Source organism: Ornithodoros turicata, unplaced genomic scaffold, assembly GCF_037126465.1.
Source record: "Ornithodoros turicata isolate Travis unplaced genomic scaffold, ASM3712646v1 ctg00000864.1, whole genome shotgun sequence".
NCBI lineage: Eukaryota > Metazoa > Arthropoda > Arachnida > Ixodida > Argasidae > Ornithodoros > Ornithodoros turicata.
This window is the reverse complement of record NW_026999408.1, coordinates 23,751-50,061: the sequence shown is the minus strand read 5'-3', so window position 1 is coordinate 50,061 and position 26,311 is coordinate 23,751. Positions and strand designations below refer to the sequence as shown.

The following is a 26,311-nucleotide window of genomic DNA, read 5'->3' as shown; positions in this document are numbered from 1 at the left end:
TTGGGAAAGTAATTAATTGTGGTCGCTATTAATATCGTCGTGTTTACAGTCTCGAATGGCTCGGCAATCGAAGACGGAAATGAAATATGCGGTGTGAACGGAAATAATTTTTTTTTTTTTTTTTTTTTTACGCTTTATTGTTGTCGGAATTGAGTCTGTCATGCAGGAAGTGTTGAACTAAAGTAAGAATACAAGAAGCAAAAACAAAAAGAAAAGCTCTCTGCCTGGTGTTTTTGCGCTTCTGTATCTGTCCGTACTTTCTCTCTTCTTTTTCTTGTGGACAACAGTGACAAGCGGAACCCTGTGTATCTTATCCGACACATGCAAGAAGTGCCTGCAGGATGTGCCTGCAACGTGCGTTTTGAATACACCTTTCTAATATTTTGTTTAATAATAATATAACACAACAATAAAAAAATAACAAATAATGAAAGATATGATATGGTCCATCTTCGGAATCCAGAGGGTATGCAGAGGGTAGAGCGCTGTGCTGTGTCTAGACGGGAGATTGCATGTTTCTGACGCATAGTTCTCAGTTTTCTCGCATCTTTCCGGTTGGATCCCTTTCCTCCAGCCACGTGACCTCAGTGGATCTTCTTTGTCGTTGGATCTTCCAAAAAGCGCGTCGCCCTATGCCTGGAAGGGGGGGGGGGGCAAGTTTACAAATTGCTGACGGGGTGCCGCAGAAGAAATTATGCAACCGTCGAGAATTACAATAGCATGACCGTCTTGTATTAGGCTCCCGACAAATGCAAAAGATGATCCAGTGAGTGAACGACCGGTTGGCGTGTAACTAGGTTTCCACTTTCCAGCGTTAAAACACGAGATTGAATATGGCGACGCGCGAAAACTCCCTGTCTGTGACGCTGTGGTGAGCACGTTGATGGGGTGGAGAACTGATTTCGTGGGCTGATAAGACCGCGCAGGTGCTTCTTGTTTTCCTTGCAAGATGCGCACAGCAAGGCGTATGTGAAAGTAGGTTGCAGACGAATGCATAATTTATTGTCTAGCAAGATGTTTCTTTTTGCTTGAATGTGAAATTCACAGCAACTGGTTATCATGAAAAACTGCACCTTTTCAGGTGTCTTGAAACGGACTTATATTTACTTTTTTTAATGTTCCTGAAATTTTGGTCGAGTGAACACAAAGTTCGCTCCGGTAGTTCGCTTTCCACTCGCACTTCTTCATATTATCAATTTTGGAACAGCAGACAGAAAAGAAACGTAGCAAATGCAGCAGACGACGCGTTTAAAAGTCACGTGGTTACGAAGCCGCAGCCGCAGCCACCGTCGCAGCTAGCCACAGTGAAATCCCTATCCGATTCTGACAAGGAATCGCGCAATGGCTGACGATCGCGGTGATCATAACAAGCTCGATAGCTTGGGCGAGCTTTTTGAGAAAGGCTTCGATGCAATCGCAGAAATCGAATCTTCAAATGAGAGTGCAAACGGCAAGACCTTCCAGGTACCAGCATTCTTGCGAGTTGTCGTTGTGAGTTGCTTTAGCTTGTGAGCAGCCGACAAGTTGTGTGTACGGAAACTCAAACTCAGTAGCGCTTTGACAACAAACTACACAGCAGATCAGGAAAAACATTAAGGACCATTTGTAGACATGGGAAAGTGCTGCTCCGTACATCTCATTAAAAAAAGTCGTCCATGGGTTTGACTAATAAAATGGAAAAGTCCCTTGTTAAAACACCGGTTCAAAAAGGGGAGAAGAAAGGTATCATGTATAAATAGACGTTGCCTTCTGTAAAATAAACTTTTGGTTGCTAGTACAGTGCCTCGTCGTCCTCGTCTCATTATATAATCCCTTGTTCTCGCCGTCACCTGCTGCACCGGGCTTTTGAATTGATTTTAGTACATCTCGTATCTCGTGACAAACTACTCAGTTTTTGTGCTTACAGTAATCTGTTTCAACCTGAGTAGCACGACATGCAACGAGAGTAGTGGTTTACGCGTCTTTGCCCATCGCTCAGGCTCGCCTGACATTGAGTTTATCCACCAGCTAACCCGCATCTTCGCCATTCTGTCAACGATAGTAGTTTCGCTGCAAACTACCGGAGTGCACTGTCTCCAACTGCAACACCTGTTCGCGTATTGCAGAAATCTGCATTTTTTGCTGCCTCATCCTTTCCATTGGCTTAACGCTTACTTGTTAAAAGACTAAATTGACATTGCAGAGCCTCGTCGAATCTGCCATTAAAAACTTCGAAGGTGCAACACACTTGGTGAATCAGATGTGCTTATTCAGCGACAACGAGGAAATAGAAGAAGTTACAACAGCTGACTTGAAGTGAGTAGTTTATCTTTAATTTACTGCAACTTCCGCTTAGCCCTAAAGGAGTACCGAGGGCTGTCCAAAAAATTTTCAGATCAAGACGTCTGGTGAAAGTGTGTGTCTCATTTTACCGAATGGCACTAAAGGTTTTGATGTGTACAATTTGTTTCCCAGAAAAAAACTGATGAGGAGGTATGATGCCACGTCACCGATGACGTTATAAGGACAACTTGTTCTGGTTCGCCGTTCAGTGGGGGTCAGCGCCTTGTCCCTTTGACGCCTCAAACCAGTTTTGCCAGTTCTCCCGGGGAATTGGGGATAGAAGGAGCGGCCGAATCATTACCGAGCCAGGAGAAAGGCTTTTTCGGAACCCCGAACAGCCGAGTAGCAGACGACATTTCTCTAGACTAGCGTTTCCCAAACTTTTGGCGGTGACGGACCCCCGGAAGCGATAAGAACCAATTCACGGACCCCCACACACACACACACAAATATACCAGGATACGCGCTGTGTACACTGCATTGCAGACTGCGTTTAATATGCGCGACAGGGTATATTACAGGGTACGCAATTGCATGTTTGTCTGCTCCGTTTCGAGCCAAGGTAACACACTGCTATGCCATTCCGTACTTTTTCTTCGATGGTGCACTGCTTGTCAACTCTCAAGATTGATAATACCGAACAGAGGTATCATTTGTAGTGCCACCATCGCTGCAAGAGGTCCGCAGGCTGCCAAATCTAAAATGCGCTAAACACAGGAACACTCTTAGTCAGTTCGAACTCGAAGCAAAACGATATGACGCACTGTATTTCCCATGCTAGCCAGTGCATAACCAGCAACTTCGTCAGCTGCTGCGTGCTTTCGATACAGCTTCAGAAACGATTCCGGACTGGTTTTTTCTTCTTGTTTGTATGTGTATGACGCGGACAAACGTGCATTGCAGGACTTTTCTATCAGAAATTAGAAGCTAGCCGTTGAAGCATGCTTGTAGCAATTTTGGAAGTTCTGGGTGTTTGGAAATCGGGCAGCATGTACGAGCGCGTGTTTGTGGGGACGAAAATCCTCACTGAAATGTCAGAGAGGGTCGCGGACCCCCACGTACACACTCGCGGACCCCCAGGGGTCCGCGGACCACACTTTGGGAAACACTGCTCTAGACCAATCAGCGAGCGTTCTCCTTATAGCGTCGGCGCGAGGTTCGAGGCAGATCACAGGCTGGTCACCGCCGTTGCGCACGGTCACTTTGTGCGACATACTTTAAATTCAATTTTTGCGATAATTCTGACTCTGTGGTGCGAATTAGTTCACGTGGTGTATCTTACTAGCCTACTTAACTGTTTTATAGGAAGAAAACAGGGTGTTAAAAATGACTTCTGTGCTACTTTAAGGGGTTGAGAGGTGACTGTCGTTCAATTCCGTCAGAGCTAGTGGCGTCGCACCAGTAAGCAACGTGCTCACAAGAGTTGGTTCTCTGCTTTCTCTCTAGATGCCATGAAAGATCTCTCATCGGGATGTTGAGCTAACTTATTGGATGCAACTTGATGTTGCTTTTAGTGCTCAGTTGAATTACAGCTTGTGACAAGTGAATTCTCCAAGCTGCTGTCTCACTGTCCTTGACAGATTTGGAAAATCTAAAACACATTCTTCTCCACTGCCCACACTACCAACTTTTCAGCACGACACTTACAGCGTCTTTAAACCACCTAAACTCTTGGTCTTTCACTATGACAAAATTGCTCGGTCCATGGTCAAGTCCGACTGACCAACGTAATGCCCTAAGAGCATGGCTCAGCTTCCTGGCCACTGTGACGCTCATCGTTATATTTTTTACCGAATCACTGCGGATTATGTGGTAGAGCATTGCCCATGGTGATGAAACACCCCATTCATCATCATGAAAATAAAGTGTTGTTGATGATGGGCATAGCCCCCTTGCACATATTGCCTGTAGATTCAGGTAAATTTCACACAGCTCCTCTGGGGTTGCCAACATGTTCTAGGTACTTGCTACTTCCAGCCTTTCTTGGCTATGCCACTTCCAAAACTGTGGGCCGTGACAGGGCAGAAGTCATACAAGTCGCTGAGGTATTAATATATGAAGAAAGAGAAAAAGGATAGGTGTCAGCTGATGATCTTTTTGTGTTTCCCTAGGTGTATTTTCGAGACTTCTTGACCCGATGTCGACAGTACGGTGTTACAGAACTGGAGAACGGTGATAAACGCGAAAATCCTAGTGAGGGAGAGCTGCAGCAGCTGCTCTGTGCGGCTAGGCAACGCCAGCAGAAGATTCAGAGGTACCAGCAACAGAAGGAAATGCTGGAGAGACAGAAGCAGCTTAAAGAACTGATTAAACAAAGTAGGGTTGATGCTGAAGTTGTGGTGAGTATCGAACCCATCTGGTCAAGTAACGGCCACGCTTGTAAGCTACGGCCACGCTTGTAAGGCGGAAAAGGAATCATGCTTGTTCAGAAGAGTCCACGAGCTTTGCATTTCGCCCTTTCAGTATGAATTTTGTAAACCCTATAAAGATTGTTTTCCCTATAAAACCCTATAGGGTTTTCCCCTATAGGGTTTTCCCTATAGGGTTATAAAACCCTATAAAGTTTTTTTGCTTCTTTTTCTCGTATAATTGGTGTACGATGCTTTTGTATATGTGAGGCACATGTTTGAAAAGGTGCATGCTTGTTTTGCCTAATAGTTAAACTCCGAAACCTATTTTGTCACGTGGCAATGTGTAAACCTTGTTTTTATGTACTACGAACTACTCACAAATGTACTGTTACACCTTTAATTATGCAAAAAAGATACGTTTGGAAATAATGAAGGGGATTTCCCTTTAATTTTCACCGTTGTTGTCATGTTGCTAAAAACTCTGCAAGAATTGCTTGCTGCGCATATTTATTAGCGGATGTTATTGGTGTACTACCGTCACAGAGATTGAATTATTGACTTTGTTACAGTACCAGTGACATTGCTACTGATATGCCATAATTGCATTCTCATTGCTTTATATTTACATAGAGGGAGTACTACATGGTTCTTCTCCGCTACTGGGTTAACATTGCCATCGAGGAACTAAGAAGTATTGAAGGTGAAGAGGCTCTGTTAATTCATGTCCAAACCTGCGTGCTGTTTTGTCAGAGGGGTTTCAATTTCCTCTGCCTGTGGTGCTTATGTGTTTAACGCCTCACTCCTTGTAGAGGAGAAGCCCATTCTGGAACACATGACAAAAATGAAGGGCAAGCCACGTGCTCCATCTACTTCACAAAAGGTAGCCTTCTTAGCATCTGTTGTATGTTGTACAGGGTGTCCCAGAAAACGTGTAATTGAATTATAATAAAAAAACTACGCCACCTAGGATCATGCGGTCAACAGCATTTGTTCTTACTAAGTTTTCGCCAACTCCTGATGTGAATGTCATGTAACGTAAAATTAATTACGTAAATTTTTGCGAACTGAACTCGGAAATTTGCAAAGTAAATGTCACTTTTTTACTCTACCAACGTGAAGAGCATACCGAATTTACTCAAATTAGTGATAACTGACAGGAATATTGAGAAGCTGTCGCCTCGAAAAAAAAAAAGCCGAACATCATACTTTTCCGAGGTGTAAAAATTGGTGGTGTAAAAAAAAGTGACATTTACTTGGCAAATTTCCAAGTTCAGTTCGCAAAAATTTACATAATTAAACTTACGTTACATGACATTCACATCAGGAGTTGGCGAAAACCTAGTAAGAACAAATGCCGTTGACCGCATGATTCTAGGTGGCGTAGTTTTTTTTATTATAACTCAATGACTTTTTCTGGGACAAAAACTTGTGCAAGTACACCTGTTTGTACTTCAGTAGCTCTGCATAGTAAAACATCCGTGCGCTATACATCGTGCGATTTCAGCCACTTTTGCACTTCTTTCCTTTCATTGTCTCTGTGACGACTGCTCCGAAATACTCTGAAATCGGCGCCGTTCATTTTTCTGACTTTTTAATCCTCCGAGAAACTCAAAATTTCGGAAAAGTTGAGAACTCCGATAAACGCCCTCCGAATTTTCCAAAAATGAAAACTCCGAAAACTCGGAGCCCTACTCATAGGATAGTGGGACCGACTCCGAGGATGATGTGCAGGACATGGTGCATCCATCAAAATCTTGCGGTACTTTTGTCAGTGTACTGCGACAAAATGTCCTTTGATGCAATACAAGCGGATCTGGTTGCACAGAAACGGAAATGCGTGCGTCAGCAAAACACCGACAAATTTTTCCGTCCGCTTAACTCACTAAAGTGTTTTTTTTTTGTCAAGGTTTTTTTTTCTTTTTTTGACTGCTTGATCGTTCGGACTATTGTGCGATCCCTGTCAAGTCTCAAAAATAATTGGTCACTGTTAGAGCCTGAAGTTTTGGCACCCCGAATTGAAGGTTCACCCTTTAGGGTGAAACCCTATTTTTACCCGGCAAATTCCCCTCACTGGGATGTCTGTAGGAATGCATTAACTTGCTTTTTTGGCAGCAAATGCTGTTGCATCACCGTTTGTACCAGACCACTACAGTTAGTTTGAGTAACTGAGCCCGACTTCTCGCGAATTTAGCATACCGGCAGTTTTTCCACCCGAATTCGCATGAATTTAGTGCACACGTTTATTTACCCGATTTTTACCCCCCGAATTTAGAAAAAAATATTTCCCGAAAACTTCAGGCTCTAGTCACTGTCTGTAACTTAGTACGGAATGGCTGCCGATGAGCATCATTCCTAATGTTACGCAGCTGACATTTAGATGCAGCTTTCAAAACTCTGATAATATGTGTCGATCTTTTTTTTCTGTAGCCCTTACGTCCCATTATAATCACCAGAGATAAGGTTCAGAAGGCCGTCTATGGAGCAGGATATCCGAGCCTTCCAACAGTAACGGTCGATGAGTTCTACGCGAAGCGCTACCCTGAGCATGCCGAGCAGGACAATGCACCGAAACCGTAAGCCGACTTCGATAATGGAAGACGTCTGCGATTGCTTACGCAATATTTACTTCGCAACAGCTGGAGCATGCAGGACTGGTCGGCAGACCCTGAGAAGGCTCGTCGTGAGCAGGAAGAGGAAGATGCCCAGAGAGAGGCACTTGTCGAAGCAGACGACGCAGAGGCGTTGTCTTACCTGCGCTCCAAGGACGACTGGAAAGATGGTGAGTATTGTATTTTTACCATTTTATTGTTTTCATAGTTTCACCGTGCTTAAGAAGAGTCGGTCAGTTGAACCAAGGTCCACAGGCAGGGATGTTAATGTAGAACATGAGAGAACTGATGTTCTGAGGCTGGAACAACATAGAAGGTTAATGTATGTACTTCCGTGTGTAACTTCATGTTAAACGTGTAACTTCATGTTAAACGTGTAACTTCGTGTTGATGTACTTCCCGGATAACTACAGTGCAGTCCCGTTAATTTGAACTCGAAGGGGATGGATAAAGCACATACAGTGAGTCCTCGTTAATATAACCCCCGATAATCTGACATACGCGCTTTACGAGCATACTTCTGGGGAACAATGCGGTAAAACCTCTGCAAATCCCCCCCCCCCCCCCCCCCCCCCCCGTTAATATGACAATTCCGCATTATGACCAAAATTTTCGGAAACGACCATGGTCATAATAACGAGGGTTCACTGTACTAGCTGCATCAGAGACACATCATGGCTAGCTGGGCCTTGCCGCATGTTCGCTGTCACACGATGCCGGTAATACAAGAGGCTCTCATTCCGTTCGACATTTACAGTAGAGCCCCTTTAACTCGCATCTCACGGGTCTTAATAAAAATGTCCCAACTTATCTGAATGTCAAATTACTGAAATGGACCACATAACAAAGGGTGTACTTGCAATTATGAAGATGCTTTTATTTAAGAAAAACTCTCAGAGTATGGTAGTTTGCTTTTGCAAGTTCTTTTGGACCATTTGAACTTTTCGGAGTGCAGTTAGGTGCTCTACCGCAGTTGCACCACCAGAAGCATTCAAGCAAAAATCGTCCACAATGTCATCTTCGGTCAAACCAGCAGCAGCAGCATCAATAGTGCCGTAGTGTGGCACATGGTTGCTCGGAGGGAGGAAGCATGTGTCCCACATCACGGCGCTGATAACTATAGCGATGCGACTGTGCCTGTTATTCTTAGTTGTAGAGTGGCGCCACACTTTGTCCATGTGATCTTTCAGGGTTTGCGCGCACGCTACTTACGGAAGTTCGCCACGATGTTGTGCTGTTCAAATTATGCGGTGGGCGCAGACTGCTTCCACACTAACGAGTCTTTCTTAACAATAGATTTATATATGCATCTGTCAGGACCGCGCGAGTAGTCCAAATTATCCGAATTTCCAAATTAACGGAGGTCAAATTATCGACGTTTTACTGTAATTACGGGCAAGCATCAAAACACCCGAGAGTAGAAAATAGTGCATTATATGTACGCGTTCGCATTTGCAGCTCTGTCAACACAGTTTACAATATTGAATCCAACCACATCGCCTAACCAATACTGCGTACCCGATTCGAGAAAATATCACCTGTCGCCCACACCTTTTTGTTGGCTCTGTTGTCCACGTCTTGATCCTCTTAAGATGGCGAAGTTTCTTGCTCTGCTACGCACGAGTTAGCAGCATCATTCTGTATATTTGCACACACCATTACAGTGATTCGTTCCGTGTTCCCCTTTCCTCTGGCACAGGTATTACCTTCATAAGTAGGGGTCTTGCAAATAATAAGGACTTAAAGTATCACAGAAGTCATTTTTAACACCCAGTTTTCTTCCTATAAAACTGTTAAGTAGGCCAGTAAGATGCACAATGCGAAGTAATTTACACCACAGAGTCATAAATCGCAGAAACTGAATTCAAAATACGCTGCAAAAGGCGACCGTGCGCAACGGTGGTGAAGAGCAGTACCAGCCTGTGATCTGCCTGGAACCTCACGCTGACGCTATAAGGAGAACGCTCACTGATTGGCCTAGGGAAATGTTGTCCGCTACTCCGCTGTCGTCTGCTACTCGTCTATTCGGGGTTTTGATAGAGCCTTTCTCCTCGCTCGGTAATGCTTCGGCCGCTCCTCCTATCCCCAATTCCCCGGGAGAACTGGCAAAACAGGTTTACGGCGGCAAAGGATCAAGGCACTGACCCCCACTGACCAGAACAAGTCTCCTTATGCCGTCATCGGTGACGTGGCATCATACCTCCTCATCCTCGTTATAGCTGGAGTGGCGAGTTAAGGGTGAACGCGCGGAGCTCTGTTTATGCAAGTTTTTTTCTGGGAAACAAATTGCACACATCAAAACCTTTCGCGCTATTCGGTATAATGACACACACACTTTCATCAGATGTCTTAATCTGAATTTTTTTTTGGATGGCCCTCTGTACTCCTTTAATGCACAAAAATCTTCCACCACCCCACAGTCAGCGCCTACGCGTTCCTGTGGTGTCCGATTTACCGGGCGTTCTCCCCCATTGAAATACCAACTTTAAACGCGTCTAGAACACCCGTTCGAATTAAGGGATTTTTGAATTAACGGGATTCCACCGTATACTACCGTATATGACGCAGATGCAAAGAAAGTGACCTACTCAGTGCCGCCCCGTTTAAGTCTCATTCTTTGAGAGAAACGGGATCCGCTGAGAGAAACGGGAAACGGCATCCGCTGAGAACAAACGGGAGTCACCGAGGCTGACATGCCTCTGTCATCATTGCTCGGGGTACCAGCTCGCACCAGAGGATGTCGCTCAGTCATGTCAACAGTGCAATGGTAGACCACCTGATTGGTGCTGCCACCAGCTCGCTTTTATTATAGGTGTACAATGTCGTAGCTGAAAGTGCAGACAAGACCGTGACTTGGAACCGTGAAAGCACGGACGAAGTATCGCTCACTGTAGTACAACCATGTACCGACTATCCGTAACACGTTATCAGAAAGCTCGTTATCCGCTCTGCGTTACCGAGAACGGACTTGGTGACGTCAATTTTTTATTTGGTTATCTGGAATTCGCTACTTATACTATCCAGACATGATTTGCTGGTGACACTTTTCCAGAAACAGTGTCATCCTAATCTGCTTATCCAGAAATGTGCCAGGGTATCACCCTTGGGATTTGGTGGCCTTTGCATTGACCAAGAGTAATATCATCTCCCACGGAAGCCTTCCGTTCACTTTTTGATCCCCCCCCCCCCCCCCACACACACACACACCTTGCACCAAGGTTAGTCGACACATGCTCGTGCGGAGAGACTGTGTCTCGACGGTTCCCAAGAAGCGGGAACTGAGCCAAAGAAGTGCTGAGCGTTGATACCAGCAATCTACCATTTACGACATTCTGAGAGATAAGCAGCTTTCCAGCGACCGCTTGTGATTCCCAAGTGAAACACGCACGTAAAAAAAGGCCAAGACCTGCAGAACTGCATTAGGTCTATCTGCTTAATCGAAAATTTGCTATCTGGATGATAGGAAGTGGGAACAGAGGGACCCGGATGAGCGGGACATGAACATATTTTAAACACGTTACGTTCTTGCTCTTTGCAAATTATTCGAAGAAGAGTGAGAGACCATTAATCGCGAATCCAATAAGCCATGACATGGGGGCAAAGTAAGGATGAGTCTTGCCATACAAAATGGTTCATGCCTGGTTAAGACGGCTAGTATTACCTACAAGGTTTATGATAGGAGACAAAGGTGTGTACAGTGTGCCACGTACTAATAACAGTGTTTTATGCCTTTCAGAAAACAGGAGAGGAGATGGCAATAGGAAAAATATGGGCTGAGGTCTTCCGGTGTAACTCTGGAAAAAGTCAGTGGTACTCCTCTGTTACTTTGAATTTGCAGAGGCCTATTTATTGTACAGATGTGCAAATAAATGAGAACAGTTTCTATTGCGACAGATTGGCAAGATTGTTTATGTGCAATAAATTATATACTAATAACCAAATGCTAAAGAAACAAGTTTTATCATATAATACAATCAAATGAAATATTTCTATATAGTAGTATATGTTTTCACACTTTTTCCAAGATTTACGTGCATCTAACGTAGCAGTAAATTCACGTATGTTCTTTTACGTATGTCATTTATCCAGGAAAGTGAAATAGTGTTGTAGCGATGGAGTAGTGGTAGATGGACAGTTATATTTTGTAAAAATTTAAGCCTTAAGGAGTCACCTCTAATATAGTACAAATTAATAAATGCAGCAAGCGAGACAATACTGAGCAGAACTCGTCACATACTTTTGCCGAGAAGATTAATATTCAAGGTTGGGTATAATATTTTAGCTCCAACTGTGCATTGCCTAATGAAAAAGAACTGGACATCTGATTTGGTGTGAGCTGTTGTACAGAAAATTCTCTCACAAACAAGTTATAAGCTGCCTTTGACCATTAGCAGCCGGTTCCAGCCATTCTTCACCGGGGCGTCTCATTTCACGGGTTTCCAGAGCGAGCCATATTTTGACGGTGCAGTTTTACGCGAAAGTTCTAGCTATGCCGTGAGATAATCGGTGTCGCCCAGTCCAGCGGCGGGGTCTTCATTTGCGACTTCAACCTTGGCATCCGCTGCCGCTTCGGTCACCGGTACCACTTTGGTCACCGCTTCGGTTACGGGTACAGCCACGGTCACCAGCTTGGTCACCGGTACGGTCTCCGTCACCACCTTGGTTAACGGCGCGTCCTTTGCCTCCACGTCAGCCGTTACTTCCACCACGCTTGCCCCCTCTTCGCTTGCTGGAGCCGCTTCGTCAGATGCAGGCGTCCCGTTTGTTGCTGTTGTAGGAGGTGCGGTTTGCTCTACTTCAACGCAGTTGGCACGGCCCTTGTAGTCGCAGACCTGCTCTTCCGCGTTGAATTCGAGGCCGAGAGGGCACAGGAACAGCGTGGGCTGTCCCTGGGCGCAGTAGTAGAAAGTGGAGCAGTTGTATGGGTTGGGCAGAAGGGTCACTGTGGCGTTTTCGTCTTCCACGATAGGGCACTCAAGTACGCCGAGGTCTGCGTAGGCCTGTGCCACCACCAGCATCAAGATTGTCGTTATGCACTTCATGTTCTTGGCCTGCATAAAAGAAAGGAGTCATTTTTAGTTTCAATACATTTTTTTAATATTATGCCAGGAAATAATGGATACATCTTCCCAACATGTTCTTGTTAAGGACCTTAGGAAAGTTTGTGTGTTATTTCCTGTGTGGTTCTAGAGGTAGAAACAAAGTATAGCAAGTACCTTGAACAGGGTTAAAAGAGCACAGAATGTAATTGGAAGCTGCACAGGAAATTTCCATTTCAGAAGAAAGAATGCTTTAGATGAGAATAAGACGCTATGTCCTATTTTATAAGGCGTCCCACTGTATTCCTCGATGGTTAATATCCCATTGCTGATCCCAATGCTAATGAACCAGTTTTCTAAATGCTCGTAAGTGAATGAATGAATGTCCAAAATATCCTTCGGACCGAAAAAGGTGAAATGAACATGAATGAATGAAAAAAGTGAAAAGAAAAGTGAAAAAAAAAAAGTGAATGAATGAATATCTACAATATCCTTCGGACCGAAAGAGGTGGCTGCTGTGTCACTCTCTATTGCAACGTCAAAATTCAAAAATCTACTGTGAACCAAGACAACTGCATATTGTGCATGGGTTTATCAGTTTGAGATAATGAGAATGCCTCAGAACTGCGCAGTTACGAGAGTTGCACATTCACACTTTTGGGTGGAACCACACTGTTGTCTCCGGAACATTACATGAGTAGACCTATCGTGCTTTGCTGTGCTATGAATTAATGAACAGGCAGAATTCAAGCTACAACCCTCCTTTGTTTCTTGAGACTTATGGTGGCAGACCAGCATATTAATTCTCTAATTCTTGCTGAAACTGGCACTTCCACCACAGAGGTTGCTATACTAGTGGGTAGTGTCCTTTTTAGAGAGTCAGTTTTGAGCGCCCTCGTCACATATGCCCTAAAATTTTCAGCTTGCCTTGCATCATTAAAAAAAAAAAAGGAAATATAAGCTAAATACAAAGTAACAGAAGCTGTTTAGTAATTTTTGACAGTCAAGTGAGCCTAACTAACAGCAGGCATATTTCAGCTGCCTAGTAGTAGAACAAAGTCTGTCCCAAACCATCGCTCACCCCTGGTGTAAGGCTTCCGCTTCAGTACTTTCGCCAGACTTTTTCTCTAGCATGAGCCACTTACAAAAGTAACAGCCTTTCTTCATTATATGTCATACACCTCTCATGTTATTGCAGGAACCTTCCTTGCAATACTAATGCGTCAGTTATAGTTACGATGTGTAAAGTGGACAGACAGAGTGGGTAGTTGCCACAGATGATGTTGTCGTGCTAAAATTAGGGGGGGGGGGGGGGGGGGATCATTCCAGTTTCGAATTTTTTCCAGTACTAATTTACACTGCGTTCCGAGCCCATTGGAAGGTCCTAATGCTTCTTATAACGCTGCAGCACAAGCAGCTACTGTCCTAAACCATAATTGTCAGATGAAGATAGTCTGAAGTATTGCTCTATTAAGACACCTAAAAATATTTGAAATACATTCTGCATTCCCTGTAGACATTGCAAAGGCAGCGTTGTTACAGGCAGTGCGGTTACCAATGTAGTACGGTACTCCTGAACCTGACTTATGGAAAACAACAGAAAAAACACCTGTACTCACGTTTCTGCAATTCCTGGTTGTGGTCGCTTCGGTCCAACTCTGGCTGTAGAGGCCCCTTGTTTCTCGATAAACGTTTTTATACCATCGTCGTTAGAGGAGCCGTAAAGAGAGATAAGCTTAAGCCGACAGATTAGAAATCCCGGATCCTCCTACAAAGATGTGCGTGGGAAGGACGTGCAATCGAAGCTTTTATAACCAGACTCCGAAATGGTCCGATACGGGACGCTGTACTGGACGTTTCTCTGGCTCTCTCTCGCAGCTGGGAAACACTGTCGCCTTGGCGACGGATAATGTGCCTTGTGACGGTCTTACGCTTCAGTACTGGAATGTGCAGTGACGTTGTATGTTGCATTACGCAGACGAGCTCTTGCCTCCGAACCAAACGTTATGAGCTATAACGGCAAAATTAGAAATAGGATCCTATCTTCATGACGTCGTAACATTGCCGGCAGTTCCGTGAGGGATGGGAAACGTTTGTCTTTGATGTCCAAGGCACTATACATAGTTAGAGCCTGAAGTTTTAGGGTTTTACCCGATTCTTCCCCGAATTTGCACCCCGAATTGAAGGTTGCCTCTTTAGGGTGAAACCCGATTTTTACCTGGCAAATTGCCCTCACTGGGATGTCTGTAGGAATGCATTAATTTACTTGTTTGGCAGAAAAATTCAGTTACATCACCATTTGTACCAAACGACTACAGTTAGTTGAGTAACTGAGCCCGATTTCACCCCGGATTTAGCATACTGGAAGTTTTTTTCACCCGAATTTGCACGAATTTAGTGCACACGTTTATTTACCCGATTTTTACCCCCCGAATTTAGAAAAAAATATTTCCCAAAAACTTCAGGCTCTATACATAGTCTTACTGTGAATGTGGAAGAAGGGCAAAACATGGCTTTTGATACAGCTTGCAAGCTATGTCTAATGTTTCCAGTGTCATACGTTACTATAATGCACTGTGCTGGACAAAAGTTTACAGTACACGCTCCGGTGCATTTTTCCCCTCAGAGTGACATGCTAACAGTGAATTGGATCGTACACACTTGCGAACAGGTGACTGGGTTACCTAGGCACATGTCTGTAAGGGTGTTCCATAAACTTTTGTCCAGGAGTGTGCCATAGATGTGGATACAAACATGCATAGGCAGTTATAACATTCAGTAGCACATCTCAAATATTGTAAGCAAGGATGTATAGATGGAGTGGAGGGAAATGTGGGGTTGTATGGTTGTGAACCTTTTTCTCATACCTCTAATTGTATGAGGGGACCATGGGGTCGAGGGCACCTCTTAATCGAGGCCACATGTTTCGAGTTAAAGGGACAGTCTCATTACAGAACACAGATGGGCAGACACATAGGGACAAGACCTACTCGGAATGCATGCCATTCTAATCTTCGCCGTTGGTAATGAAGAACGGCAAATTCTCTTGCCGCAAAAGGTCATTGTCATCACGTAAATAAATTGAATTAATAAGAGCTGTGCCGACGACAACGGCATCCACTGTGCATCTCCCCGAATAATCGCACGGGTCGACAAAAGGAAAAGAAAAGAATGTTTCAAAACCTCTTGGGCTGTCTAAAGGAGATAACCTTCAAAACATAGAAAACAAAGTTACTGTAATGCTTTAGCATCGTCACTCCAAAGGGGAAAAAATGACTGGATCTAAACAAAGACGGCTGTTTCGTTGAACTTGATGGAAACCTTGGAGGATGAGGAACCAACACATACATCATGCTCAAAGTGGGGTGCGAGAACCTTACCAGAAACAGCTGTTTTGCCTGTCCCCTTCACACATTGGTATATTCGGTTAAGTGTCAATGTCACAGTTTTCGTGAGATGTTCACTGCTCTCCCCATCCTGCATCTGCTGTTATGGTATATTTTTTGCAAATTTCTCGTCTTTCGTCGTCTGCTTAGTGAAGCAGCCTTCACTGTTGTGTATCCGTACTGCTCTTGAATGTAATTTCTGTTAAGTTTTAGAAATCGAAACTGTCCCCCAGGTTGAAGCTCCCCTAAGCACCCCCCCCCCCCCATTATACACCCACGTTCCAGATTGTATTGGTCCCGCTACCTTAGATGGGAATATTTGCATCTGGGTACACAAAAAAGTGCTTTCTCACACTTTGTGCATGCACGTAATTAACGTGCTTCCCATTAGCAACGTTGGTATAAATGAGAATGTAACTTTACATAGGGATTCAGTTTTGTTGTCAACAGTGCATTGCAACAGGCGCGCGCTCTATCTTGCATGACGAAAGCGTCATCATTGTCACCAGAAGCGGCGCACGTCACTGCATTTTACGACGTGCCCTTAAATGCGATGATAAAAAGCGTAGTTCCCACGGATGTAGCAGGTGTCGGGCAACTGGCTGCATTAGTTTTTCCCAGAGGAGCTGTCAAGTGCGTAGGGCCGGCATTTTTCCAAAAATTCGTTCAACACCACATCATGCCCGGCCGTGCCAACAGCCCACAACATCACGGCACCATCACATCTCAGCTGAGCCTATGCAACCCTTTTATGTAATTTATTTATTTTATTTATTCGGAGAGCTCTGCAGCGCCGTGAGGCATTACAGCAGAGGAGTGAGGTAGTGCAATGGTGATGCTACTTGCATCATTCTCAGCAGATCAAACACACAATATTGCACAAAAAAAAAGAAAAAAAAAACAAGAGTAACAACAAAAACTAAGAATCAGTGCATAAGACACCTAATCTTAACCATAAATAATGAGTTATTGGCAGCATTAACAGCTTCTTCTTGGGGCAGAGAATTCCACTCTGGGATGGTGGAACAAAAGAAGGATTGCCGTAAAACACTCGTTGAAAAACGCAGTGGTTCAATTTTTTTTAGAGTGATCCATCCTGGACGATGCATACACAGGTGGTAGAAGAAATTCATCCTTATTTAGACCAGTGTTTCCGCTATGAATATCGTACAGCAATTTCAACCGATTATATCGCCTTCTATTCACACTTAATGAGAAATGGTGAGCCAAAGGTTGATGTCAACTGCACCAACGGAATGTAAATACAACGTATAGTACAGGAATATTGGTCCTGTACTTTACTTTGCTATATTCGGAGATATTGGTTCATCTGAGTCGTCACTGTTACGTTAATTCATCTAGTTCGCGTGTATAAACACAGTGTGATGCCCATGCCACGTGATTGATTGGGTTGATTGGGTTTTATTTAAGTGTGCCCACCAACAGCCATGTCCTAAATAGCGGTACACAATATGTACATGCAAACACAATAAAATCTCTAAAGCTTTTTTTTGTTACATAACATATATGTCAGACACAACATCACCGTCTCCGCAAATTACAAAAAATATCATGCTCTCTGGCATGCGCGCTATACAGACCTTGTAAACGAGAGGTAGGTCAACATAAAACAAGTCCCGAGATTGAGTACGTCCCAATCATAGGAACATGATCATACTTGTCTCATGGCATAAACCCTCAATTTATTATTACCGTAATTTCATATTATACTGTGGTGGAGACCTGACCGTAACATCTTTGAGTGTACATATTTTTATTGCTATGCTGGGAAATGTAAAAAAAAAAACAAAAAAAATAGGAAAATCTTCAGCAGGAGAAGATGCTTGGACAAAAGTATGCACATACGGCATTGTAATTCTTCTCCATTGACCTCGTTATGGAAGTAAATGCACGGTGATCATGTGTTAGGTTTCCTTTCTTCAGAGTGGTGTCATGAGGGTGGTGGACTCTTTTGGTCAGTACGGTGCCCGTATGATTGTGCATGAGAGAGTTAACAAGAATGTTACATGTACGTATCATCTTGTATTTTACTTTTTTGTTTCACCACTACACGCTGACTTAAAGCGACAGTCCACACCCAAATGACAGAAACACGGTTATATATGCTCTTTTATGATGCTCAGTGCCAGTGACATATATTTCAATTAAATTTGCAGCCAATTTCTATAGCTGAATTCTACAGGCACTGGGTTTACTGATGTCACATCGCTGTCAGTAACTTCTGCTTTCTGGTCTGACAAGCAGTCAAGTCACCAATTGGAGACAAAACTTGCTAAATGTGTTTTCATTTCTCAAACCAGAACCCAATAACGTTTATCTCAGCCACACATCCTCGTGACGTTCGCCAAGGTTTGTCACCATAAAACTGAGTGCTTTCGATGTACAAAAGCTCCTTGATTGTGCTGACCCTATCGCGTATATGTAGTCATGGTCAGTTGCCATTGACGTCACCGGTTAACGTTTGTCGTTATCAACCGAGCATGACGCCATCTTCTTCTCGTTTCCACCTCGACCCAGTCTCCTAGTATGTCGGCTTTACAACGAACTGCGTGCCAGTATATGGCTAATAAGAAGTGACTGTGGCTCCGGATCTTTAGCAAAACCGTCCACAAGAGTGTGATTATGAAGACTATGACTGACGCACCTGTGCTGTCCACTGAGGCGGCCCACCTTACATTTGATCCAGTGCCAGTGACAGAATGCACCACCTTTCCTCTCTTTTCAAAGTCATCGACGCACTTGAAAAGTTCATCAGTGATGGCGTCGCCACTGTGTCTGTGTTCCTTGGTTCATGTCTTGTTTCCTGTGGTGAGAGTGATATATTGCTGCTCAGAGTTCCTTGTAAATGAACCAAAGGAAGTGTGATCTTATGTGGAATCTCATTTCCCGCTATCTACAGAAGAACAAGAAAGTGAATTACCATAGATGAAGTGGCATGTGAGAGTAATGTAGCTTTGTCTGCTATGGTTGTCTGCCTACAGGGCGTCGTCATGAGCCTTGGCCCCTGCTTTATATGGTGGACTTATGGATATGGGTTACTTATGGGTACTTTATATGGGTTACTTATGGGGACTTACTTATGGATATGGGTACAAGGGAATATGTGGTCAGCAGAGCACCTTTCGAATGAGTGTTGAGGTCGGGAAGGTCCTCGGCAGACAGCCTTCCTTCGGCTCTCCCAGAAGCATTATCCATATTTTTCAAGATAGCGCGCTCCAAACGGCACGCAACAGCACATGAAAACTGTTGCGATTGGCCTCCACGCGGGAGCTCATAGCGAAGCACGGGGAACTGTTGCATTTGTCGCGTGCTATGGAATATCCACAAGTCAAACATGCCGTCATCTGTGAAAGCTGCTACGTTTCACCAGCACTGTGGTAGTGATACCTGTAAGGTAGCCAGGGGAAATCTCCCCCGAACTCGCTGCTTGCCTTCCCTGCTTTTCTTCGCTCGAGGTCCATCTGATGACAGCCATTCAAATGCTTCTGCAAATTCAAAAGTACCGTTTAGTGGCACCTGGGTAGGAAGGATTGGATGATAGATCGTTTGTCTGCAAGAACATAAATCATCCTACACTTAATTCAAGCGATATTGATGCGTGAACGAGAGTCGATACTCTCTACCAGATATACAGAGTTACTCGTCTTTTGTGTCGTGCCCCTTGTTCTGTTTAATGACGTCATGCGCAAACAGAAAACTCAGTTTTCGAAGGATTCTTCCCCATCTTTCTCCTTTGACATGCATTGGGCACTCCCGGGCACTCCTCGCAGAAATCGGACGCGATCTTGCGTGCCACCGCCTTGTTGAACCACAGTGACAAAATGACACCATACTTCGCTCGTTCTTTATGAATTTTTATCAACAAAAAACGGTGACACTCTTTTCAGAAACGGAGACCACGTTTCCGATGTCATAACCAACCCATAGGCGTAGTTCACGAGAGAAGCACAAACTCAAATTTAAATTTCCCGCGTTTTCAGAGCCTCAAAGCATGCCGGCGCGCATTTTGTGCATCGGTTTCTCAAATTTGAGGAAATATTACCTCTTTCTACAGTGCACCAACTTGCTTGCACCGACTTACACCGTTGAAATATGGTTGTAAGCTCGAGTCGCCGGTCTAGTCTAGGCCACCCGCGGGGGTTGGGGTTGTCCTGCTGGCTGCTGCTAGCTACGGGCTACGTCGGACTCACGAAAGTCGACACAATCCAATCCGACGTGTCGTCGTCCTCAGTCCAATCCAATCCATAACAAAACACGGTGCAAGCGTGTGCGAGAGGTAAAAGGATGCATTTTTACGTGTTCGTGCTAGTATTTTTCATTGTGGCGACAGTTACGTCTGTCCTTCATATCATCGTGAACAAAGTGCAGGAGACAGCTTACATGGACGAAGAGTTTCACGTTCCACAAGCGCAAGCTTACTGCGAGCACAACTTCACTCATTGGGACTCGAAGATAACAACACCACCGGGACTCTACCTCATATCTCTTGCATTAAATGGTGTGAGAAACATCTTCACATCGAGCAATTTATGCACAGCAGAGGGTTTGCGTTTTACAAATGTCTTCCTTACCATCTTGAACCTGTGGCTTTCTAGTCTTATCTCCATCAAGCTTGCGTACGTGTACGCGACGGTGAAAGTGCGAGTGAAGCTGATTTGCTCAAGTGCTGTCTTGACGACATTGCCGGTGCTTTATTTCTTCGCGTTCTTGTACTACACAGACCCAGGAACCGTATTCTTCCTTCAGCTCATGTACCTTTATCATCTCTATGAGTGGTACTGGCTGGCATCTGCGTTCGGAGCGGCGAGTGTCATGTTTCGGCAAACGTCCATCGTGTGGGTTGCGATGCTTGCAGGTTGCAGACTGCTCGAAATAGTGGAAAAAGAGTGTTTCCAAGATGTCAAACCGTGCGAAGTCATCAAGGCAGTGGTTACCAAGTGGATTGTCACGATTAAGAAAATATTTCGGGACTGTTTCGGGTACATGGTAGTGGGGGTACTCTTTCTGTCGTTCATTTTCTACAACGGTAGTATCGTACTCGGTGATAAAAGTGCACACCAAGCTTGCTTTCACTTGGCGCAGTTGGGTTACTTTTTGCTGTTCACACTCGTGCACGCTTCGCCATACCTACTTCATCCCAGTGCCGTGAAGGATTTCTGCAAAAGTGTGGTGCAACATACCTGGTGTTACGTTTTGCTGGCTGCGCTCTCGATAGCTGGGGTCCAAAAACTGAGCTACGTCCACCCGTACCTGCTCGCGGATAACCGTCATTTCACGTTTTACTTGTGGAGGCGATTCCTCGGCAGAGGAGCGGCATTGCGATGTTCCCTCGTTCCGTTTTATATATACGCTGGGTACGCGATTTTGTGGCAGCTTCGACATAAGAGTACCTCGTGGCGCGTTCTTTACTGCTTTGCCGTGCTTGCGTCGACCGTGCCGCAGAAGCTGCTGGAGTTCCGCTACTTCATAGTCCCTTACCTCTTCTTCAGGCTCAACATAAGGTGTCCAAGCTACAAGCAGCTCCTCTTGGAATTGGGGATCTACACCGTGATCAATGTAGCTGCTTTTTACTTGTTCCTAGGCAGGACGTTTTACTGGGAGGATGTTTCGAGTCCGCAGAGGTTCATGTGGTGAACGCTTGAGAAGTGTGTTACAGTGTGAATGTCATGAAGTGTTGGTGAAAGGTTTACGTGCACGTGCTTGCAGTTTTCTGCAGAAGGTGCTTTACATGTCCGGCTCCTATGAAGCCTCATGAAATTCCACTAGAAACTTGTGCTTTCACGAACACCTACAGAAATCTCAAGTTGTGCCATAAATTTTGTATCCCACTCTTACATGAACATGTTGCAATTGGAATTTGTCTGTGATATTAAGCGTGTCACTTGCACATTGTTGCCAGGAAGAGGCTGGTTTGATGTGGTTTCTCTCAACAATAGTTAGGCTGAACCAAAACCTTTGTTGCCAAAGAAAAATGCACTAAACTGCCAAGTTTCACTGATATCCAATCCTCGGTGTGAATTCTCCTTCTTCAATTCTTGCTTATGACTAGTGTAAAAGCATCAGAGTGAAGACACACAGAAGACACTCCCTCTCTTTTTGCTTGACAAACCAGTTTACCAGCACCTTGTCACCTCCTGTCCCTATCATGTCATCATACAAAACATGTCCTGTCCCCGCCATGCAACATGCTGACTCGGTCGTAGAAACACCTTCCCTGTCTACCTCACTTAACCTGTGGATCTACCACCTATACTTCCTTCCACATAAAACCAAGGTGTGCAAATGTGGTTCATTTCCATTGCTTGTCTCAAGAACTGTGTGGTTTCAGTGAGTAAAATTTACAAATGTTGTCTATATTTAACTGGAGTGCCACTTTTCTGTCTGCGACCTACTTTCACCAGGTACGCTAACACCAAATTAGATTTTTGTCTGGGCCAGACGAAATCAAATTTTTCGCTGAATTACCTTTCATTTTTACGCAGTGCAGTGCAGAAAGAGGGCAAGGAAAGACTATTGCTTGCAGCTCCTCCAATGTACATGCACCTAACATGTTCACAACAAATCTTGCTGTAATGCTACAATTCGCAAAACTGTACACAAAGCTTTCAAGTGTCATTTTTGGCCGAATACACCGCCGACATGGTATGCTATTTTCCAGACAGGCATCAGTAGCTGTCTTGGATTCGTTAAAAAGTGCAAGTCCAATGAAATGGTCAAAGTCAAGTGCAACGGCTGACCCCTTTTGAATCGAATGCATGGACTTTCGCAGTTTGCACTAGTTCACAAAGTGCAGCCTAATCAAAAACAGCTGGTGTTGTGGGTTTGATATCACAGATTTGATTTCAATCTGGATTCGAATTCAGGTGATAGTGTGTGTGGATTTGATTGGTGGCTAGTTAATAGGTAGGACTTTGGATTGGGATTGAATCAGATTTCTGCAGGGGGATTTGGATTCATTTTGGTGAGTAATTTTTCCATTTTGAAGTCATTTACAAGTCCGGACTTCAGTTTAAATCCATACTTCTTTCGAATCAAAGTTACTGTAACTAGCAGAATAAGGGCGATTTGAATCCGATTTGTGTCGTCGACACCACATGACCGGTTTTACGCACGAGATGTAGATGTGGTCTGATGCAATCTTGACCCAAAAGTTCCTTTTTATTATGTACCACTAAAGCTCATAATGTACGTGCAACAATAAATTTCACCTCAAATTAAAAATTTAAAACCTTTTACACCCAAAGTTTCCAACGATCAACTAACTCGGGGGGAAAGTCAGGCCCTACATGCATGTTGTGGATGTGTCGTGTTACTATGTATATCATGCACCCCACTTTATTTGGCAGTACATGAATGGACCTTGGTGAATTCCAAACACGCAAATTTGGGAACAAGGATAAATGAGAGCAATTTATTCTAAAAACACGATGAATAACAATGTGCATGAGTGAAGTGCATGTGGTGCAAAATAAATATAGTGCCGTGCTTCTGCCATGTACACCTTCATTTCCTATTGTCTTTTCTAACAAGTAACAAAGCAAATGTTTTGATTTGCAGAAAGTAAGTACAGAGAAGCTTTGATTCCAAGCTCTATGAGTGCATATGCAGAGAACATTTCTTCTCTTTTCTATTTTTTTTTTCTTCTTCCGCATTCTTTCTCATGGAACAGCCTCTTATAACACAATGCATGCTGTGCCCAATAAAAAACATCTTTTGACAAGAAAATCGCCGCACAGATGATTCGAAACAATCGGGGAAATGGCGAATTATAAACTAGAAAAATCAAAATTCTTAATCTCCAGTAGCCTTTTCCACACAAAAGATAACCTTCGAAATCATTGACAAAAAAAAATTGTCATTTGGGCTTGGCATGCCGATCTCTTCCCCAGTCCTGTATGATGTGTTGACCTCAATGAGGTTTTTATAGGAAAATTTCTGCCTGACAATAGAGTATATCTGGCTGTGCTGCTCACAACACGCACTGACTTGCAAAAAGCAAAGTCATAACGCTGCACAAAAGTGCTCTGCATACTGAGATGGAATGATTATTGCATCACTGAGTACATGCTTGTACATGTGCACTTGCCCTAGAGGGAGTAATACTGATGGTATGAGGCATGTTGCCACACACACAAAAACGCGATGCTCACCATAAGACCACAAAACTCACATGGCATAATTTCTCTTCCTTAATGCTTGCACGTTAATTACAAGTAAAGATCAGAAGTTTAAGAGATTTCACATAGTACGTACACTTTGTTTGACTGTCAAAGCACTTATCAGCGGTAATGAAACTACTCGGGCCTGAATATTCTTCTCAAAATCGTTTTGTGATATGTGCAGTGGAAGATGCGTGTACATGTTGCTATCTAACTACAGTGCTACAATTTTTACTCGACTTTTTCTTTTTTTGTTGCCACCCCGTCGGAATTACGACTACACACAAGACAAAAGGGAGAAAGGAAAGGAAGTCTCTGATCACCGGGAGGAATGTTAGTGGAAGTTGGGTTTACATTTGTGAGATTCTGCATTGTCATGCCTTCCAAACAAAAACCACCACCTAAAAAGAAAATCACTGCACTGTCTGACAATGTACGTGAAACACAGTCTCGCTGAAAATAGCCTCAAACAATTTTGACGCGTTCGTTCAACCTAAGCAGACAGCTGTCCTTCTCGAGCATCTGAGACAGGTAGTCCTCAAATTTGTCCCGGATGCGGTTGAACTCCATAATGTCCGTGGGTTTCTCCGCCAGCCACAACCTGTCGAACTCGAAGAAGACGTAACAGTAAGTCCTGTGGAAGTCCGTCACCTGAGCCCGTTCGCTGGCCGCATTGTACAGGTGCGACTTGAGCTGGCCTTTCATGAGCAGGTGGTACAGCAGGCTCGTCAGGTTGATTCCCACGATGGCGAAGGAATACCCGTACTCGGGATGCTGAGAATGGGAGAGCACGTGTCGCGCTACGTCCGTGTACTCCGTGGCGAAGAAAACCAAGTTGTCCAAACCTAACATGCCCATGCCTCGAAAATCGGTGCGCGGATCGTCCCCTTGAAAACCGATCGTCGTCCACTGCTTCGACACCGGTCCCATAAGATGCTCGTCCGGACGAAGAAGCTTCCACAACCTCAGGAGTTTGTTGAGGTGGTCGGGGTCTTGCGCCATGAACTGCACCTTACGCAGGCGTTCCACTTGAACCATGAGGTGCCTGTAACCGAACATCTGGAGTATGCTCCTTCGGAGAGATCGGATGAACTCGCTGTGGATTTGCGGGTTGACCTTCTTGATGTAAGCGATTCCCATCACGGCGCACTCAACGGCGTTGTTGCTCTGCTCTTTGGAAAAGCGTCCTTCGTCTGCCATTTGTTTGAGTCTTTCGCAGATTGCACGAATGGCCGTTGTGCGGGACATCTGCATGCTCCATTCCAAGTCTCGGGTCCGTCGGTATCCCGGTTCCGTGCCGTAGCAGATACGCTGTAGTTCACACAAGTGTGTAACACTTCGCATTATCCACTTGATTGTTGGACGAATTTGCATGTACAAGAAAACAACGACGCGATTTAAGAAGGCCCACATTACGCTGCAGGTGCCTAGGAAACGTAGTGACAACACAAGTACCAGACCCGGGTCTCCTGCTCGATCATATCGCTCAACTAAAACCACATAGCCGTGTTGCTGGCAACCAATGAATCGATGGACGCATTAGAGTTGTATCTCAGGGTTAGCTGTACAGCAGTGAAATTCAAGGATATTATTGCGTTCAAGCTGGAACAAGTGTTTCCCGGATTCTAGCGTCCTTCCGAGCTCGGAGCGGCGTCCAGTAGATCCAGCAGATGACACAGAGCCGGAAGCTGGTATAATTATGTGTCGAAAAAATTAAAAATACTACGCAGGCGACGTAACAAAATTAAGCCAAGCTGTATACGTGAATTAAATATACGGTCAATATCGGTCTTTATTAGTAGTAGGTAGTGATTAAATTATTGCGAAACTATCTGCGCACAGCAAACAGATTAATTAGCTTCCTCGAGCCAAGCATAGTCAACAAAGAATCCAGTGAAAGTAAAGCTTGTAGTCAATACAATCCAAATTCAATCGTAGCACATGGCTCTCTGTGATGTGCGGTTGCACTGATTTTTGCACTGCTTCACGTATTCCGTGTGCGATATTCCCCATCTTATAAGCGTCATGGAAGATCATTTGTGATGATCACACCGAAGCACATAGGTAGAAGTTTAGTGAAGACAAGACACAGACTGTTATCCGGTGGTTTCTCCGCGATTTGGTGCAAGCTGTTTAGGAGCACCACTTGGTCTCGTCGTTGTGACTATGAAGTGCCCACGGACAGTGAAGACAATGAGCCAGCTGAAAGCAAATGGGCCCCTTATCAGACTGTCGTCATCCCAGACCACGCTGATCCTATTCTTAACCAATTACTGTCTGCAACATCACCTTTGGTGAGCTCTCGTTCATTGGCAATTGCCTCTGATATAAGATACAGTTTTGTGTTTCCTGCTAGAAGTGTCTGTGCGGGCAATTCACGAACTAGACGAGGGAATCGATTGTAAGCTTGAATTGTTAGGGTAA

At 44.3% G+C, this 26,311-nt stretch overlaps 4 protein-coding genes across 4 annotated transcripts; 2 read left to right on the top strand and 2 right to left on the bottom strand.

Moving 5' to 3' along the window:
- The first annotated feature begins 1,341 nt into the window (after positions 1-1,341).
- Positions 1,342-11,112, top strand: LOC135375437 (immunoglobulin-binding protein 1-like). Its single transcript, XM_064608133.1, has 9 exons — positions 1,342-1,491; positions 2,183-2,295; positions 4,283-4,367; positions 4,434-4,661; positions 5,304-5,373; positions 5,483-5,556; positions 7,101-7,246; positions 7,310-7,452; positions 11,019-11,112. The coding sequence occupies exons 1-9, from the start codon at positions 1,342-1,344 to the stop codon at positions 11,057-11,059; spliced, it is 1,050 nt and encodes a 349-aa protein (XP_064464203.1). The 3' UTR covers positions 11,060-11,112.
- Positions 11,113-11,421: 309 nt separating this feature from the next.
- On the bottom strand, positions 11,422-13,961 carry LOC135375480 (peritrophin-1-like). The gene is made up of 2 exons (XM_064608178.1): positions 13,941-13,961; positions 11,422-12,333 (listed from the first exon to the last, which is right to left on the bottom strand). Exon 2 carries the CDS (start codon positions 12,322-12,324, stop codon positions 11,770-11,772), a length of 555 nt encoding a protein of 184 aa, XP_064464248.1. The 5' UTR covers positions 12,325-12,333; positions 13,941-13,961; the 3' UTR covers positions 11,422-11,769.
- Positions 13,962-20,012: 6,051 nt separating this feature from the next.
- On the top strand, positions 20,013-21,412 carry LOC135375436 (putative Dol-P-Glc:Glc(2)Man(9)GlcNAc(2)-PP-Dol alpha-1,2-glucosyltransferase). The gene has a single exon (XM_064608132.1). The coding sequence runs from the start codon at positions 20,013-20,015 to the stop codon at positions 21,360-21,362; it is 1,350 nt and encodes a 449-aa protein (XP_064464202.1). The 3' UTR covers positions 21,363-21,412.
- Positions 21,413-24,304: 2,892 nt separating this feature from the next.
- Positions 24,305-25,437, bottom strand: LOC135375476 (ELMO domain-containing protein 1-like). Its single transcript, XM_064608173.1, has one exon. It carries the CDS (start codon positions 25,298-25,300, stop codon positions 24,353-24,355), a length of 948 nt encoding a protein of 315 aa, XP_064464243.1. The 5' UTR covers positions 25,301-25,437; the 3' UTR covers positions 24,305-24,352.
- Between the last annotated feature and the right edge of the window lie 874 nt (positions 25,438-26,311).

Bases quoted from the DNA above. Each gene is read 5' to 3' on its own strand.
- LOC135375437 (XM_064608133.1), top strand. From the start codon at position 1,342: ATGGCTGACGATCGCGGTGATCATAACAAGCTCGATAGCTTGGGCGAG. The intron at 5,374-5,482 runs GTGAAGAGGCTC...CACTCCTTGTAG, and splicing joins GGAACTAAGAAGTATTGAAG to AGGAGAAGCCCATTCTGGAA. The intron at 7,247-7,309 runs GTAAGCCGACTT...ACTTCGCAACAG, and splicing joins CAGGACAATGCACCGAAACC to CTGGAGCATGCAGGACTGGT.
- LOC135375480 (XM_064608178.1), bottom strand. From the start codon at position 12,324: ATGAAGTGCATAACGACAATCTTGATGCTGGTGGTGGCACAGGCCTAC.
- LOC135375436 (XM_064608132.1), top strand. From the start codon at position 20,013: ATGCATTTTTACGTGTTCGTGCTAGTATTTTTCATTGTGGCGACAGTT.
- LOC135375476 (XM_064608173.1), bottom strand. From the start codon at position 25,300: ATGTGGGCCTTCTTAAATCGCGTCGTTGTTTTCTTGTACATGCAAATT.